Source organism: Phoca vitulina, unplaced genomic scaffold, assembly GCF_004348235.1.
Source record: "Phoca vitulina isolate PV1807 unplaced genomic scaffold, GSC_HSeal_1.0 scaffold2, whole genome shotgun sequence".
NCBI classification, from domain to species: Eukaryota; Metazoa; Chordata; class Mammalia; order Carnivora; family Phocidae; genus Phoca; species Phoca vitulina.
This window is the reverse complement of record NW_022589705.1, coordinates 70,131,959-70,147,350: the sequence shown is the minus strand read 5'-3', so window position 1 is coordinate 70,147,350 and position 15,392 is coordinate 70,131,959. Positions and strand designations below refer to the sequence as shown.

Below are 15,392 nucleotides of genomic sequence, written 5' to 3'. Positions count from 1 at the left end.
ACTTCAGTTTTTAATTTTATTGTTTTCTGAGGTGAGTTGATAGAAATATCCTAGCCCCACTATTATCAGAAAGAGAAAGTCTTCATTATCCCATTTCCACACACTGTTCCCTCATAACCCTTACCATCATCTGGGGTGTTACTAATTTCTCTATTTTTTATCATTAAAAAGAAAACCACAGGCTCAAAATGGGGCCACCTAGGCTAAGTCATTAAACTGGGGCTTAATAGCTAAGCTAATTAGAATTCCAACCACCCCCAGAAATAGTCTTTAACAAGTCAACCGGGAATTTTGTGATCTGGCACCACTAAGCTAATATGTCACATGGGCCCTCTCCATCCCCCAAAGGTAAATGAGGTAATCCACCTAATCAGACCCCCAGCTCTAACCCTTAAGAGAAGGTGACCTTACCTGAAACAATCCTTTCTTTTCCTTTGCTAGCAACTTCCTCGCCCCACCCTCCCTCCTATAAAAACCTTCTATTTTATACAACTCCCTCCCTAGTGCTCCCCTCTACTTGCTAGATGGGATGCTACCCCATTCATGAATCAATAAAGCCAATTAGATCTTCAACTGTACTGGGTTGAATTTGTTTAACATTATCTATTTAATTCCTCACGAATTAAGAACCAAGAGAGCAGGGACCATTTTGATAACTGCTATAACGCTCAGAGCCTGTAACAATGCGGGACCGATGGTCGGCACTCAAGATAGTTGCTGAACGAATGAATGACAGGATGACAAAGAAGGGATTCCCCCACCGGAAGAGCTGGCGGGCCACGTGGTCCCTCCGGCTGCCGCCTAGCCCCGCCCACGGTGGGCGGACTGGCCGCTGCCCCTGGGTCTGGGCGCCCCCGGCGCGCTCCGTCGCTCCGGCGCCGGGTTTTCGGGCGCGCCGGCTTCCCGGGAGTGGGCGGGCTCGGGGCGGCCCCTCGTGGGCGGAGCCCGCAGCGGGGTGTGCGGAGCCGCCGGAAGACGCGCGCGCCGGGCGGCTGGCTGCGCGGCCGCGTGGGGTGGCCGGACCGGGGGCGGGGCGGGACGGGCGGCGCGGGGGCCACCGGCGCCGCGGGCGACGGCGGGGCGCGGCGGGAGGACTGAGGCGCCGGGCGACCCGGGGCTGCGGCCCACGAGGCGGGGCGGCGGGTGGAGCCGGCCGCCAGCGCCGGCCCGGCGTCACAGCGACAGCCCGCGAGGTGTATCCTCGCCCGCGTCTGCGGGAAGCGGGGTCGGGGCAGCCCTCCCACAGCGGCCCGCGGAGACCCCCTCCCCGGCGCGCGGCCGCGGAAGGCCGCCAGGGAGGGCGGCGGCGTGATGCGGTGCGGCGGCGGGCCTTAGGCCGGCTCCGCGGGGAGCCGAGAGAAGCCCCGCGTCCGGGGCGGAGGCCGAGGTCCCGCGGGCTCCCGAAGGAAGCCTGCGGGAACGTGGGGCGTGTTTTGGAGAATCGTCGGTGAGCTGGGGCATGTGGTCTACGAAAGCTGGGGAAGAACAAAATCTGCTACCTCCCGGTCCTCTGAAGAGACACCCTGTGGCGCCGAAAGCCTCGGGAGCGAGCGCTCTTGCGGCCGAGTCCCTGATCCCAGCAGCGTCCAGGGCCGAGCTGGTGAGGCTTCGCGGGTCTGCAGCCTCTGTCCCGGGGAGGCACGGCCGGGAGCAGTGGGGAGGGCCAGCTTCCAAATGATGCTTCGAAAGTTTCCCCACTTTGGTAACTAGACGTTTACTTTTATGTATTCGGGGCAGGTTATTTCCACATGCTCCAGCCCGCAGGATGCAGCTCCTTTTTGTGCATCGGGCGCAGCTTGGGGCCGGGTTGGGCGGGGGGGGGGGGGGCGGAGCCCGTAAGCTACGTACCCTTCCTCACAAACTTCAGAAAGTTGAGCCAGCTCCCTTTGCACGGAACTCGGACTGTGCGTGGGGCCCCAGATGTGCTGGACCTGGTCGCTGCGGAGGCACCTGCTCAGATGTCGGGGGTGGGGGGCGGTTAGTTAAGATGATAGATTTGAGTTGTTTACAGATTTTCCTGCTACAAACAGTTCTGCAGTAGTCCTCATGATACTCAAGAGTACTGTTATTTCCTCCATCTGAACACATACCCCTCCCCCAATTTTAACATTTCTGAAACCAGGAGGCATCTTAACAGGTTAGAAGGACTTGCCAGCTGCTGGGCATGTGCGTGGGTGGGGATGTGTCTGGCGCTGTTTGGTCATGTGAAAATGCAGCTGTGTGATTATTCCATCACTTGTGATACTTGAACTTTAAATTTAGATCTCTACTTATTTTTAAAAAGTAGCTTAAAAGATAATGCTGTGATGCAGCATTATAACAAAACTTTATAGTAATATTTATTAAGGGTTTTCTGTATGCCTGACATTGTTTCAATTAATATTACAGCCCTATAAAGTATAATTTTATCCCCATTTTATAGATGAAGAAACTGAAGCTCAGAGAGTTGAAGTGCCTTAGAGCTTTTAAGTACAAGTGTCAGGATTCCAACCCAAGTTGTCTGATTTCAAAGCTTGCCCTCTTAACTCCAGAGACTGTATCCAGGCAAAAGATGCTTGCAGCTTACAAGGGGGGACGTCAAGGCAGCGCTCATGCTTGTTTGTATATCTTTGGCTGTTTGTGTATGTGCATATGGAATTGGGAGACAACCACATCCAAGAACATTGATTATACTTATTCCCACATTGATGCCAAATCTTTGTTTTTGGATCTTTTGCAGTTTAAAATATATTTCTTCAAGTTCTGGAGTTCTGGCTGTGTGGTGAGTGCTTCTGGATCCCTCTTCTGCCTTTTGCTCCTCTAGAAGAATATAGAGGCATGCACTCAAACCTACTGAGCTGGCTGCCTCCCAAAGGGGCAGTACTTAATTTAAGAGAGAAGTCAGTTTTTCAGAGTTAAAGTCATATCAGCCTCTAGGAGCCCCCAGCTTCTGGTACCACAGGGACACACCAAAGTCCTGAGGGCAGGAGATTGTGCTCAGAGGAGACGACACACTTGTGAAGGCTCTCAGTAGAGGTTCTGGCAGTTTACCTCACCAGAAGTGGACAAGCCCAGTTGGGTGGGCATCGTCATGCTGCAGCAGCTCCTGATCACCCTGCCCACGGAGGCCAGCACCTGGGTGAAGTTGCGCCATCCAAAGAAGGCCAAGGAGGGGGCGCCCTTGTGGGAGGACGTGACTAAGATGTTTGAAGGAGAAGGTGAGAATAGGCTGATGGAGGGGAATGGGGAAAGAAGAATTCTCAATTGTGTGTGAAAAGATAGGTACACACTTCACTGAGGTGGTCTCTTGGGGAGAAAATTGGGGGAAAGCAGGTCTTTGGGGTTCGGGCTTATGGCTTTTGGGAACGGGTTAGTGATGAGAGGAAATGTTAGGCTCTGAGCATGGGCTCCTTGTGCCATGTGCCCATGCTGTTCCCGTCTCCAGTCCTCAGGTATAGCACACAACAGTGTTCCCCACCAGTGGCTCCCAAGTATATGGGATTCGCAGACAGTGAGGTCAAAGTTTTCCACTCCCTAAAGCCCTCCCAAGGTCTTCCTTCATAAGTTTTGGTCATTTTGGCCCAAAGCCAGTGTTTTTCAAAAGGAACCGTTCTTTCGGAGAGGAAGGAGTGACATGCTTGATGACTCTCAATTTACAGGTGGTCAGTGGGAAACATGTCCAAGATTACACATTATCTGGTGGTCTGGTCAGGACAGATGGACAGAGGAATTTGTGTGTCTCACACGGTCTCTTAGTTCATACCTTTAACACTTCAAGTCCAGCTGATATCTATTCTAGCTGTGTCAGGCAGGGACCTTGCTAAGCGTCTTGACCGATTGAAAAATGAATGATGATCTCCAATGCTTATTGTTAATTGATGGAGATAAGACACATATCCAGATTAAAATAATAGAAGGTAGTTTAAGAAAATGCTATGGTAAACTTCTTTTTGAAGACAAGAGACAGGAAACATTCTTCTGATTGTATTTATTGGAGAAATTTTCACAAAGCAGATAGCATTGAGTTGGGCCTTGAAAGATGTCTAAGTTTTTTGTAGAAGATTTAGGGAAAGGGTACAGAAATGAGTGCCTTGAAGAGTGGTTCAGAAAGGGGGAATATGGGGAATATCCTGGTCTAACTGAAGGCTAAGAATGTGGTCAGTGTATGTGTAGGATGGATAAAGGATGGTGGATAGCAGAAACAAATGCTGGGAAAGGATGCTTCAGGCAAGTTGTAGAGCACCTTGAAGTCCATGGGAAGCGTATGGATTTTTCTTTCTTGTCAGAAACTTTTGAACAGAGGAGTGGCCTAGATCTGTGCTTTTGGACCAGCATTGACCATTGGGAAGTGTTAATGCCCAAGGCAATGCACTGCAGACCCTCCTCGTTAAGGAGGCTCCGACTGCTCTGAGTTGCTCTAAGTGTCCCTCTCTGAATGTTTTGAGAGAAAAGCCATGTTTAGTAGATCTTCAGGCAATTTTTCTATTTGGGAGATTTGGGGACATGCAAACCTCATAACTCTTTCCCTTCTTTAGCGCTGCTCTCTCAGGATGTTGATGAGACCCAGGAAGAAAGTTTGAAGGATGAAGTCACGTCTGGGTCCCCAGCAGCAGAATCCCAGGTGGGTTGGTTTCCTTTCATTTTCTTGACATGCTGTTTGGTTTTTAAGGCTTTAACTTGCCTTTTTTTTTTCTTTTAGTGTGGGGCGGTGTTGGGGCTAACAGGTTCAACATAGGGAGCTCAGTGCAAGCTGCTCTTATACAGAAACCTGGGCTGCAGTGGTGACCATTCCCCTACTCATGGTGGCTTCCCTCCTATTATTAACTCTTGTTTGTGACCAACATCTAGATTTAACGCTGTGCTGATTTCCGTAGAGAAAGCAAAATGAGTGATAGAATTCTAGCCCCTAAAAACAAACACATAACCACTTGGAGTCTAAGATGTACATCAGTTTTTGTTTTTTTTTTTTTGAGTATTTTATACTCAGAAACAAACTTTGTTAAGGGAGAAGAAGGTCCTGACATTCTTAAGTGCTGAACACATATCACTGGTGAACTTCTTGCAGTGACCCTTAGTATAGTATTGGGAGCAGAGGTCAAACTGCAACTGAAGGAGAAGTGAATGGGGAAGAAATGGTCTAGCCACACAGCACACACGTTAGACAGGATGGGCAGTTCTCACGGGCTGTCCTCACTGCTGCCTAGAAGCATAGGAGAAACAGGAGGAAAATTGTAGAATGAGTGAGAAAGGAAGACTATTAAAGATGAGCTGTTATTCGATGACAGAGAGTTTTAAGTGAAAAGAACTGGGGTTCTGAAGTTAGATGGTACAGGATTTGAGTTTATCTCTTGTCTTTATTTGCTTGGTGATGGGGCAGTTTTTTCTAGCTGTTTATAATCCCACTTTCCTTAGCTGATTCAGATGCTGATTCCTTCTAGGATTGAAATGCATTTCAAAGTTACTTACAGCAATAGGGAAGAAGTTATAATAGTCTAATTATTTAAAGAGTTATCTCTACATTCCACTATCTGGAATTCCTCGCCTCTTGACATTTATCAAAAACTGATGGGATTCTTAGTGCTAGGAAAAGATTAAATTTTTTAAAAATTGAGATACAATTTAAATATAGGAAAATACACTTAAGAAAGTGTATAGTTCTATTTTGGCATATATATACACCCTGTAACCAAATATAGACCATTTCCACCATCTCAGAAAGTTCCCTCATGCCCCTTTCCAATCAAAACTGCTTTGTTCCCAGTAGAGAGTACATGGGATCTCTGTGTTATTTCTTACAACTGTATGGGAATCTATAATTATCTCAAAATAAAAAGTTTTAAAAAGAATTTATATTCTGCGGTTGGTAGGTATAGTGTTCTATAAATGTCTGTTAGTTTCTGTTGGCTGATAGGTTGTTCAAATCTGAATCCTTGATACATTTTTGTCTACTTGTATCAATTACTGAGAAAGGAGTGTTACAATCTATATTGTGGTTTCATCTATATCTCCCTTTAGTTCTGTCAACTCTGCTTTAAGTTCTGCTATCAGATGCATTAATGTGTAGGACTGTTGCCTTCTCGATGAACTGACAGTTTATGAGATGTCTCTTCTTTATGGCTAGTAATATTCCTTCTCCTAAGTCCGCTTTGTCTGATTTACTATAGTTCCTCCAGTGTCCTTTTAGTTATAGTTTGTGTGGCATAGCTTTTTCAGTTCTTTTGCTTTTAACCTTATCTGTGTCTTTATATTTAAAGTGTGACCTTACATATAGCCGTGTCTTGCTTGTTTCGTGCATTTACAGTTACCATACTCGTTGATACAGTGGGATTTAAGTGTGTATTCTTGTTCTTTGTTTGCTGTTCACCCATCTTTGTTTCTTTGATCCTCTTCTGCTTCCTCTTGGATTGCATAGTTTTTTAGTATTCCACTTTATGTCCTCTGATGGCCTTTTAGCTATACTTGTTTGATTTGCTTTTAGTGGTTGTTCTGGCCATTACAATACAGGTTTTTAACATATCACAGTTGAATTAATATTATACTGTTTCACATATGGTATGAAAGCCTCATATTTCCATTTATTCTTTCCCATTCTTTGTATATTGTTATCATACATTTCACTTTACATGTTATAAGCCCCACAGTACATTGTTCTTATTTTTATTTTTTTATTTTTAAAAAAGATGTATTTATTTTAGAGAGAGAGTGTGCATGTGTGAGCGAGCGGGGGGAGGGGCAGAGGGAGAGAGAGAATCTCAAGTAGGCTCCCCGTTGAAAGCATACTCTCCTCTTATTTTTATTTTTAATAGTAAATTGTTTTTAAGAAATAAAGAAAAGGAGGGGCGCCTAGGTGGCTCAGTTGGTTAAGCGTCTGCCGTCAGCTCAGGTCATGGACTCAGGATCCTGGGATTGAGCCCCACATTGGGTTCCTTGCTCTGCAGGGAATCTGCTTCTCCGTTTCCCTCTGCCCCTCCCCCCAACTCATGCCCAGCACACGTGCGCTCTCTCTCAAATAAATAGATAAAATCTTTATTAAAAAAAATTAAGAAAAGGAAAAAAAACCCGAGGTCTTTTCATATCCATCTACATAATTACCAATACAGGCCCTCTTCATTCCTTCTTTTAGTTCCAAATTTCTAACTAGCATCATTTCCCTTCACCCAGAAGAATGTTGTTTAGCATTTCTTGTAGTGTGGCTGTTCTGACGGATTCTCACAGCTTTTGCTGATCTTAAGATGTCTTTCTGTTGTCTTCCTACTTGAGAATCTTTTGCTGGATATAGAACTCTAGGGTGACTTTTTTCTTTTAAGCACTTAAAAGTGTTCCATGATGCTTTAGCTTGTACTGTTTCGAATGAGAAGTCAGCTGTTACTATTCTCTCCCTCTAGGTGACATATCTTTCTGTTTGTTTATACCAACTTTTCTTGTGTTTCTGTTCCTCCTTTCCTACCTTCTTCCGGCTACTGTCATGGTCTTCCCTTTTGTCTTTGCTTTTCAGCAGTTTTACTACAGTGTTCCCAGGGATGATTTTCTTTGAATTTATTCTTTTTGGGATTTGCTGAGCTTCTTGGATCTGTGGCTTGATTTTTTTTTTTTTCCAAATTTGGAAAATTTTCAGCCTTTATTTCTTATCATTTTTTTCTGCCCATTCTTTTATCTCCATCTGAGATTCTAAATACATGTATATTAACCCACTTGGTATTATCCCGGGTTATTTTTTTTTTGCTCCTGGTGCTTCCGTTTGAATAATATCTATTGACCTGTCTTAAGTTTCACGGATCTCATCTTTGTCAGGGTTCAATCTGCCACTAAGTCCGTTCAGTGGATTTTTCAGGTATTATATTTCTCATTTGTAGAATTTTCTTTTAGTTCTTTAGCATTCTTTCTCTTCCTCAATTACCCCATGTTTTCACCTAGTCTGTCCTTTTTTTTTTTTTTTGAGTGAGTGAGTGGGGGGCAGGAAGGGGCAGAGGGAAAGGGGGAGAGAGAGAGAGACTCTCAAGCAGGCTCCACGCCCAGCACAGAGCCTGACATGGGGCTCGATCTCATGACCTGAGATGAAATCAAGAGTTGGATGCTTAACCGACTGAGCCACCCAGGTGTCCCTCTATCCATACTTTATTGTAAATTTTTTAACGTATATTTTAATACTTGCTTTAAACTTCTTGTCTGCTAATTCCAATGACTTGGCCACCTATGGGTTTGCTTCTATTGATTTTTTTTTTTTCTTCTTTATAGATCGGATTTCCTTCTCTTTTACATGTGTAACAGTTTTATATAGTAGTTCAGATACTGGGTATTAAAGAACAGTGGGGGATGAAATATAGTTTGTTTGTTTAGCTCTGTTTATTTCCAGGAGACTAAGCCCTTTCCTCTGTCTGGTGGTTAAGGTGAGGGACTGATTATTCATATTCCCCCTAGAGCCGTGGCTGAGCTCTGGCTGAGATACAGCTTTTATTTGATTCAGTTCACTTCTGATTAACCCAACTACAAAAGCCCATGCCACCATAGCTGGGGCGGGGGGGGGGGGGGGGGGGGGGGGGAGGAACTGATCTTTTTTAGCTCTTCAAGTATTTGAGCTAGGTTGGGGTTAGACCACAGTTTCAGACAGTTTTGTTCATCTTTGCATTAAACTCCAGTGGGGCCCCAGAATTTAAGCTCAGCAGGAATGCATTGGTTGCTTGATAATAAGTGCTGAAAGCCTCCCCCCCCCCCGCCCCCAGCCTCTGTAATCTCATCTCCTACTCCTTCCTTCGCCACCCTTCACCAGTGATGCTGTTCACTCTCCTGTTCCTCAGACAAGCCAAGGATGCTCTCACTTTGGTCCTTTGTACCTGCCTGGAATGCTCTCCCCTCAGATTTCCACATAGCTCTCCCTCACTGAATTCATGTCTCTGATCAAATACCACCTTTTTAGAAAGGCCTTCCCCTACCACCCTGCATAAAAGATCCTTCTCTCCCCTCACTGTGTTCTCCATGTTCCTCCCTTATCCTAATTAATTTTTTTCTAAGGCACATATGACCATCTGTTTTTCCAAATATTTATTTATGATAATCTCTAAAGGATTTTTAAACACATCCAAAGGAGGTTCCCAGTAAAACTAGTTTAGAATCTCTCAGAACTTAGAATTCTGTCAGAACTCCTTGGACCTTGATGGAGGTGGTCTCTGTCTGAAAAGGAATATATTCAATATTCTAGGGACTGTTGACCTTCAAGGACATATCTGTGGACTTCACCCAGGAGGAGTGGGGGCAACTGGCCCCTGCTCACCGGAATCTATACCGGGAGGTGATGCTGGAGAACTATGGGAACCTGGTCTCAGTGGGTAAGGATGGCAAAACATTCATCCAGGAAACCTGCCCATTATAGGAGAGTCCTTATTTCTAAATTATTAAATGTTGTCTGGAGCTTGACCTTGGGTTCTGTATTAGAGATGTCACATTCCTTGGGGGAACAGCTTTACTTGGTAGAGCTAGAATAGAAAGACGTTCTGTGGTGCCCCTTTCCATCTTCAGAGACCCTGAATATCAGAGGACTAGAACGAAATTCTGGGGATAGTTCTTAGAACTCAGCATAACCATTCATGCTTTTTTTTTTTTTTTTTTTTTTTTTTTTTACTTTATAAGCAGGATACCAACTTTCCAAACCTAGTGTGATATCCCAGTTGGAGAAAGGACAAGAACCATGGATGACAGAGAAAGAAGGCCCAGGAGATCCCAGTTCAGGTGAGACCAAGACAGGTAGTACATTTTAATATGTAGGCCAGAGTCCCCGAAGTCTTCCTCCAGCCCCTGGACAGGGCATGCGCTAAACCTGACTTCACCCCTCCCTCCGTCACGCCTTTACTTCACCTGACCTTGCAAAAGTCTCTCTGCAGTTGGAGGGAAGGAATTTTGTCTTCATTAAGGTTAAACTTGACTTTCCCTCTTTTCTTCAGTATCCTGAACTCTGAATTGAAAGCTCCTTTCTCTAAGCAGTCAGATGTACATGGTCTCTCCTCACAGAAAACACATCTCTTTTCAGGACTCTCACTGCATTTGACAGATCTTTAATTTTCTCTCTTCCATTCTATTTCCACTTTTTGCTAACTTCCATTTTAAAATTTCAGCTTTGATTCTCAGTCTCTTTTAAACTCGTGTATCTTTTGTATTTTTTGTAACAACTATATGAAAATTCTTGCAAGAGAAATTACCACAAATTCAGTGGTCTTTAACCATCTCCTTAAATTTTGCTTTATTATGGAATATTTTAGGTGTTCAGTAAGGCATAGAGAACATTAAAACAAACTTCTATGTAGCTTCCAACTAGATTAAGAAAAAAAAGAGTTGAAGCCCTGCTGTTACGCTCCTACTTTTTGAAATAACCAGCTTTTCAGAGTTTAAATATTGTCATTTTCACATGTCTTCATACTTTCATTACATGTGTATATCCCGAAACAATATATAGTATTGTTTTGCATGTTCTTATTCTTTAAATAAATGGTGTATATACTTCTACTTGCTTTTCTCATTCAACATGGTTGAAATCTATGTTATTCTAGTTCTTTTATTTCCACTGAACTAATAAACCACAATTTATCCATTTTCCTATTAATATACATTTATATTGTTCCTAAGGTTGGGGGTTACCAAGATGCAGTGTCTTCCTATGTACATATGCAAGTATTTCGAGATGTTTGGTGGAAGCAAAATTGTTGGTCATGGTGTATATGCACCTTCATTTTGCTGGAGATTACCAACTTGCTCGACAAAGCAGTTGCACCAGTTTGTCCTCCCATCAGCAAGCCATAAGAGTTCCCAGAGCTCAGCATCTTTGTCAACACTTGGCCTTGTCAAACTTTAAAATTATCGTAGGGGTGCCTGGGTGGCTCAGTCAGTTGAGAATCCGACTCTTTATTTCAGCTCAGATCAGGACCTCAGGGTCGTGGGATCAAGCCCCATCTCAGGCTCCACGCTCAGTATGGAGTCTGCTCCAGATTCTTTCTCTCCCTCTGTCCCTACCCCTCAAATAAATAAATAAAATCTTTAAAAATAAATAAATTGAAAATAAAAAAATGAAATTATTGTAAATTTGTGGGTGAATTTGGTATCTTGTTTCTTTCATTTTCCTGATTACTAGCAAGAGGAGCATACTTTTCATGTTTATTGACCATCCAGAGTGCTCTTACATAAATTGTTTATATCCTTTGCCAATTGCTCTATTATTATCTTTTTTCTTGATTTATAGAAAAATTGATGTAATATATATTCTTATATTTTTAAGATTTGGCTTTTCATATTTAGAGTTAATTCACCTGGAATTTCTAGCCCTACTCTAATGGCAAGTTAATTACTGTGTTTCATAGTGAGGTGCATATCTGGTAGAGGTAGTTCTCCCACTTTGTTCTTCAAAATTGTCCTGGTTATTCTTAGCCTCCTGCTTTTTCCATACAAATGAGTGCATCAAATTTCACACCCACACACATACACACATGTGCATGTGTGCAAATACTCCGGTGGTATTTTTTTTTTTTTTTAAAGATTTTATTTATTTGACAGAGAGAGACATAGCGAGAGAGAGAACACAAGCAGGGGGAGTGGGAGAGGGAGAAGCAGGCTTCCCGCAGAGCAGGGAGCCCGATGTGGGGCTCGATCCCAGGATCCTGGGATCATGACCTGAGCCGAAGGCAGACGCTTAACGACTGAGCCACCCAGGCGCCCCTCTCCGGTGGTATTTTGATTGGAATAGAATTGGATTTATAGATCAACTTTGGGGGGTAATTAATATTATGATACTGAGTTTTATTATTCCAGAAACATGGTAAATTGCTCCATTTATTGGTATTTCCTAACTTTTTAAAAAAAAGTTTCAGAATTTTCCCTATAAGGTCTTCTTCATATTACATCCCCTTTTAGGTTCATCTTGAAGACCTTATATTTTGCTATTGTAGATAGTGTGTGTGTGTATTTTTTTAAGATTTTATTTATTTGACAGGTAGAGCACAAGTAGGCAGAGTGGCAGGCAGAGGGAGAGGTAGAAGCAGGCTCTCCGCTGAGCAGGGAGCCCGATTTGGGTTTTGATCCCAGAACCCTGGGATCATGACCTGAGCCGAAGGCAGATGCTTAACCGACTGAGCCACCCAGATGCCCCAATAGTATATATTTTTAAATTATGTTTTCTGTTTGTTGTTGGTGTGTAATAGCACATTTGATTTTATATACTGATCTTATAGCTAGCCACCTTGTTTCACTCCATTATTAATTCCAACAATTTGTTTATATATTCTCTTGGGTTTACTCTTTTTCAACTTAAAATAATGAAAATAATAAAAGCTACCATGATTTTCATCTAGATGGTCCAGTCCCTTTAAATAATAAGAACAGTCTGATTTTAGTAAAATGTTTAGTTTAGGGCAATAACAAAAACTACCAACTTCATTCAAAGTTAAATCTTTTCTTCAATAGTTTGGTTCTTCTTCAGGCCTGGATACTGAATTGGGGAAGGGGGGACATAGATGGTGGCTTCTTCTCTCTTTCCCTGTCCTCTTCTCTTCCCCCTCCCATATTCAGGACTAGAATCAGAAGCCTACAGAGCATAGACTCTATTATTGCCTTTACTCATTAAGAATTTGTAAGTACTTAAAAAAAAAAAAGAATTTGTTAGTACTAATGATCCTTTTGTGCTGAACAAAAAATCTTACAAGAAGTTATACCTTTCAGGATACAGATCTGTCAGTTGAAATATTGGTAATGGGTACAACAAATTATCAAGTAAAAAAGCCAGTCAGAATTTTAAAGGATAAAAGATATTTTCAGGGGCACCTGGGTGGTTCAGTCAGTTAAGTGTTCGACTCTTGATTTTGGCTTAGGTCATGATCTCAGGGTTGTAAGATCGCGCCCTACTGGGTGTGGAGCCTTCTTAAGATTCTCTCTCTCCCTATTCCTCTCACTCCCCTCCTCCCTCAAAAAAGGTAAAAGATACTTTCATGGAACATAGCAATAATAGCAACATAGTGGGGTGCCTGGGTGGCTCAGCCGTTAAGCGTCTGCCTTCGGCTCAGGTCATGATCCCAGGGTCCTGGGATCGAGCCCCACATCGGGCTCCCTGCTTGGCGGGGAGTCTGTTTCTCCCTCTCCCACTCCCCCTGCTTGTGTTCCTGCTCTCGCTAACTCTCTCTCTGTCAAATAAATAAATAAAATCTTTAAAAAAAACAAAAAACAAAAAATAATAGCAACATAGTCTGGGTTTCTTACAAGTCTCCTTTCTAGGGACAGACTAATAACCACAGAAAATAGAACAATGTAAATATTAATACAAGTTTCAATAAAAGCTTAATGTTTTTATGAAAGTTCTTAGTTCAGACCTTATTTTTTGAACGAGCATTTCCTCCTGCTGCTGGTGTGGGGAGAGGGACGTCTTTTTATCTTTCTGATACTGTTTTCCAAAAGTGGTTGTCAATTAAAAAGATATTCATAAGACATAACTCTGAAATTTGATTATTTAGTATTAGAACAGGTCTAAAGTGCTCAAATTTTACTCTCTATATAAAATCACACATTTTCCTTATTTCTCTGTTTCTTAACTTCCCATTACCTCCCCCCGTGGTTGCATAACCATATTTAATTGTGCAGTTGACCCTTGAACAACACTGGTTTGCACTGCATGGGTCCATTTATATGTGGATTTTTTTACAGCACTATAAATGTATTTTTTCTTCTTTATAATTTAACATTTTCTCTTTATTGTAAACCTGTAGTATATGATACATATAACATTAAAAATGTGTTAATTGACTTATCAGTAAGGCTTCAAGGCACCAGTAGGCTATTAGTAGTTAAGTTTTGGGGGGAGTCAAAAGTTATACATGGATTTTTTACTGTATTGGGGTTGGTATCCCAACCCCCATGTTGTTCAAGGGTCAACTGTAATCAAAATCTCATACTTTATATGTATAGTTATCTAAATTTCTGTCTTACTCATTACAGTAATTGATTTTTTAAAGCATAATGGATGTGAGTTATTTGCATGTTTCCATTTCTTTCAGACTTGAAGAATAAAACAGAAACCAATGCATCAACTGCAAAGAATGACATCTTACAGGAACAGTTATATCATGGCATTATGATGGAAGGGTTCCTGAGAGATGATGTCATTTATTCCACACTGAGAAAAGTCTCTAAGTATGATGGTGACTTAGAAAGGCACCAGGAAACCCATGGGAGAGATGTAAGACAAGCCATCCTGACCCACAAGAAGAGTGGCCAAGAAACTAACAAATTTGGGGAAAATATTGTCAGTTCAAATGTTATTATAGAGCAGAGGCACCATAAATGTGAAACACCTAGAAAGAGGAACAAATACAAATTAGACTTGATTAATCATCCGAGTTACATAAGAACAAAAACCTATGAATGTAATATATGTGAAAAAAACTTCAAACAACCCATTCATCTTACTGAACACATGAGAATTCATACTGGTGAAAAGCCTTTCAGGTGTAAGGAATGTGGAAGGGCCTTTAGTCAAAGCGCATCGCTGACTACACACCAGAGGATCCATACCGGCGAGAAACCCTTTGAATGTGAAGAATGTGGCAAAGCCTTCAGACATCGCTCATCTCTTAATCAGCATCACAGAACTCACACTGGAGAGAAACCCTACGTATGCGATAAATGTCAGAAAGCTTTCAGCCAGAACATTAGCTTGATCCAACATCTGAGAACTCATTCTGGGGAGAAACCCTTTACGTGCAATGAATGTGGGAAAACCTTCCGACAAATTAGACACCTTAGTGAACATATAAGAATTCACACTGGGGAGAAGCCCTATGCATGCACTGCGTGTTGTAAAACCTTTAGTCATAGAGCATACCTAACACATCACCAGAGGATCCATACTGGGGAGAGACCCTACAAATGTAAGGAATGTGGGAAAGCCTTTAGGCAGAGGATACACCTTAGCAACCATAAAACTGTTCATACAGGAGTGAAAGCATATGAATGCAACCGCTGTGGAAAAGCCTACCGGCATGATTCATCCTTTAAGAAACATCAGAGACACCACACTGGAGAAAAACCTTATGAATGTAATGAATGCGGAAAAGCCTTCAGCTATAATTCGTCACTTAGTCGACACCATGAGATACACAGGAGGAATGCCTTTCGAAATAACATGTGAAAATAGATTATTCAACATGAGAACAAAAGCCAGCTCTAGATCAGTGATTCTGTTTTTAAATTCCAGGATTTTAAATTTGAGGAATTGATATCATGATGCCAGCTTTTAATCTTGCCCAATATGTAAATAAACTGCATTGATAACTACTATCTACTAACGCCTCTGTACAAAGTACTCAATCAAGAATAAAGGATGGTCCTTCAAATTAAATTCAGCATAATGGAAAGTGCACACATAATTGTTATCTTTCTGATTTCAT

The 15,392-nt window shown here is 42.4% G+C and overlaps 1 protein-coding gene across 3 annotated transcripts; it reads left to right on the top strand.

The window, feature by feature from the left end:
- Nucleotides 1-1,204: 1,204 nt before the first annotated feature.
- ZFP69 (ZFP69 zinc finger protein) lies at nucleotides 1,205-15,353 on the top strand. 3 transcript variants are annotated; one of them, XM_032431870.1, is made up of 6 exons: nucleotides 1,205-1,600; nucleotides 2,720-3,197; nucleotides 4,515-4,600; nucleotides 9,176-9,302; nucleotides 9,604-9,702; nucleotides 14,001-15,353. In XM_032431870.1, exons 2-6 carry the CDS (start codon nucleotides 3,071-3,073, stop codon nucleotides 15,131-15,133), a joined length of 1,572 nt encoding a protein of 523 aa, XP_032287761.1. In that variant the 5' UTR covers nucleotides 1,205-1,600; nucleotides 2,720-3,070; the 3' UTR covers nucleotides 15,134-15,353. The 3 variants fall into 3 exon arrangements, with proteins under 3 accessions (XP_032287761.1, XP_032287752.1, XP_032287769.1); XM_032431861.1 differs by having other exon boundaries at nucleotides 1,205-1,702; XM_032431878.1 differs by having other exon boundaries at nucleotides 1,206-1,702; nucleotides 9,607-9,702.
- The last annotated feature ends 39 nt before the right edge of the window (nucleotides 15,354-15,392 follow it).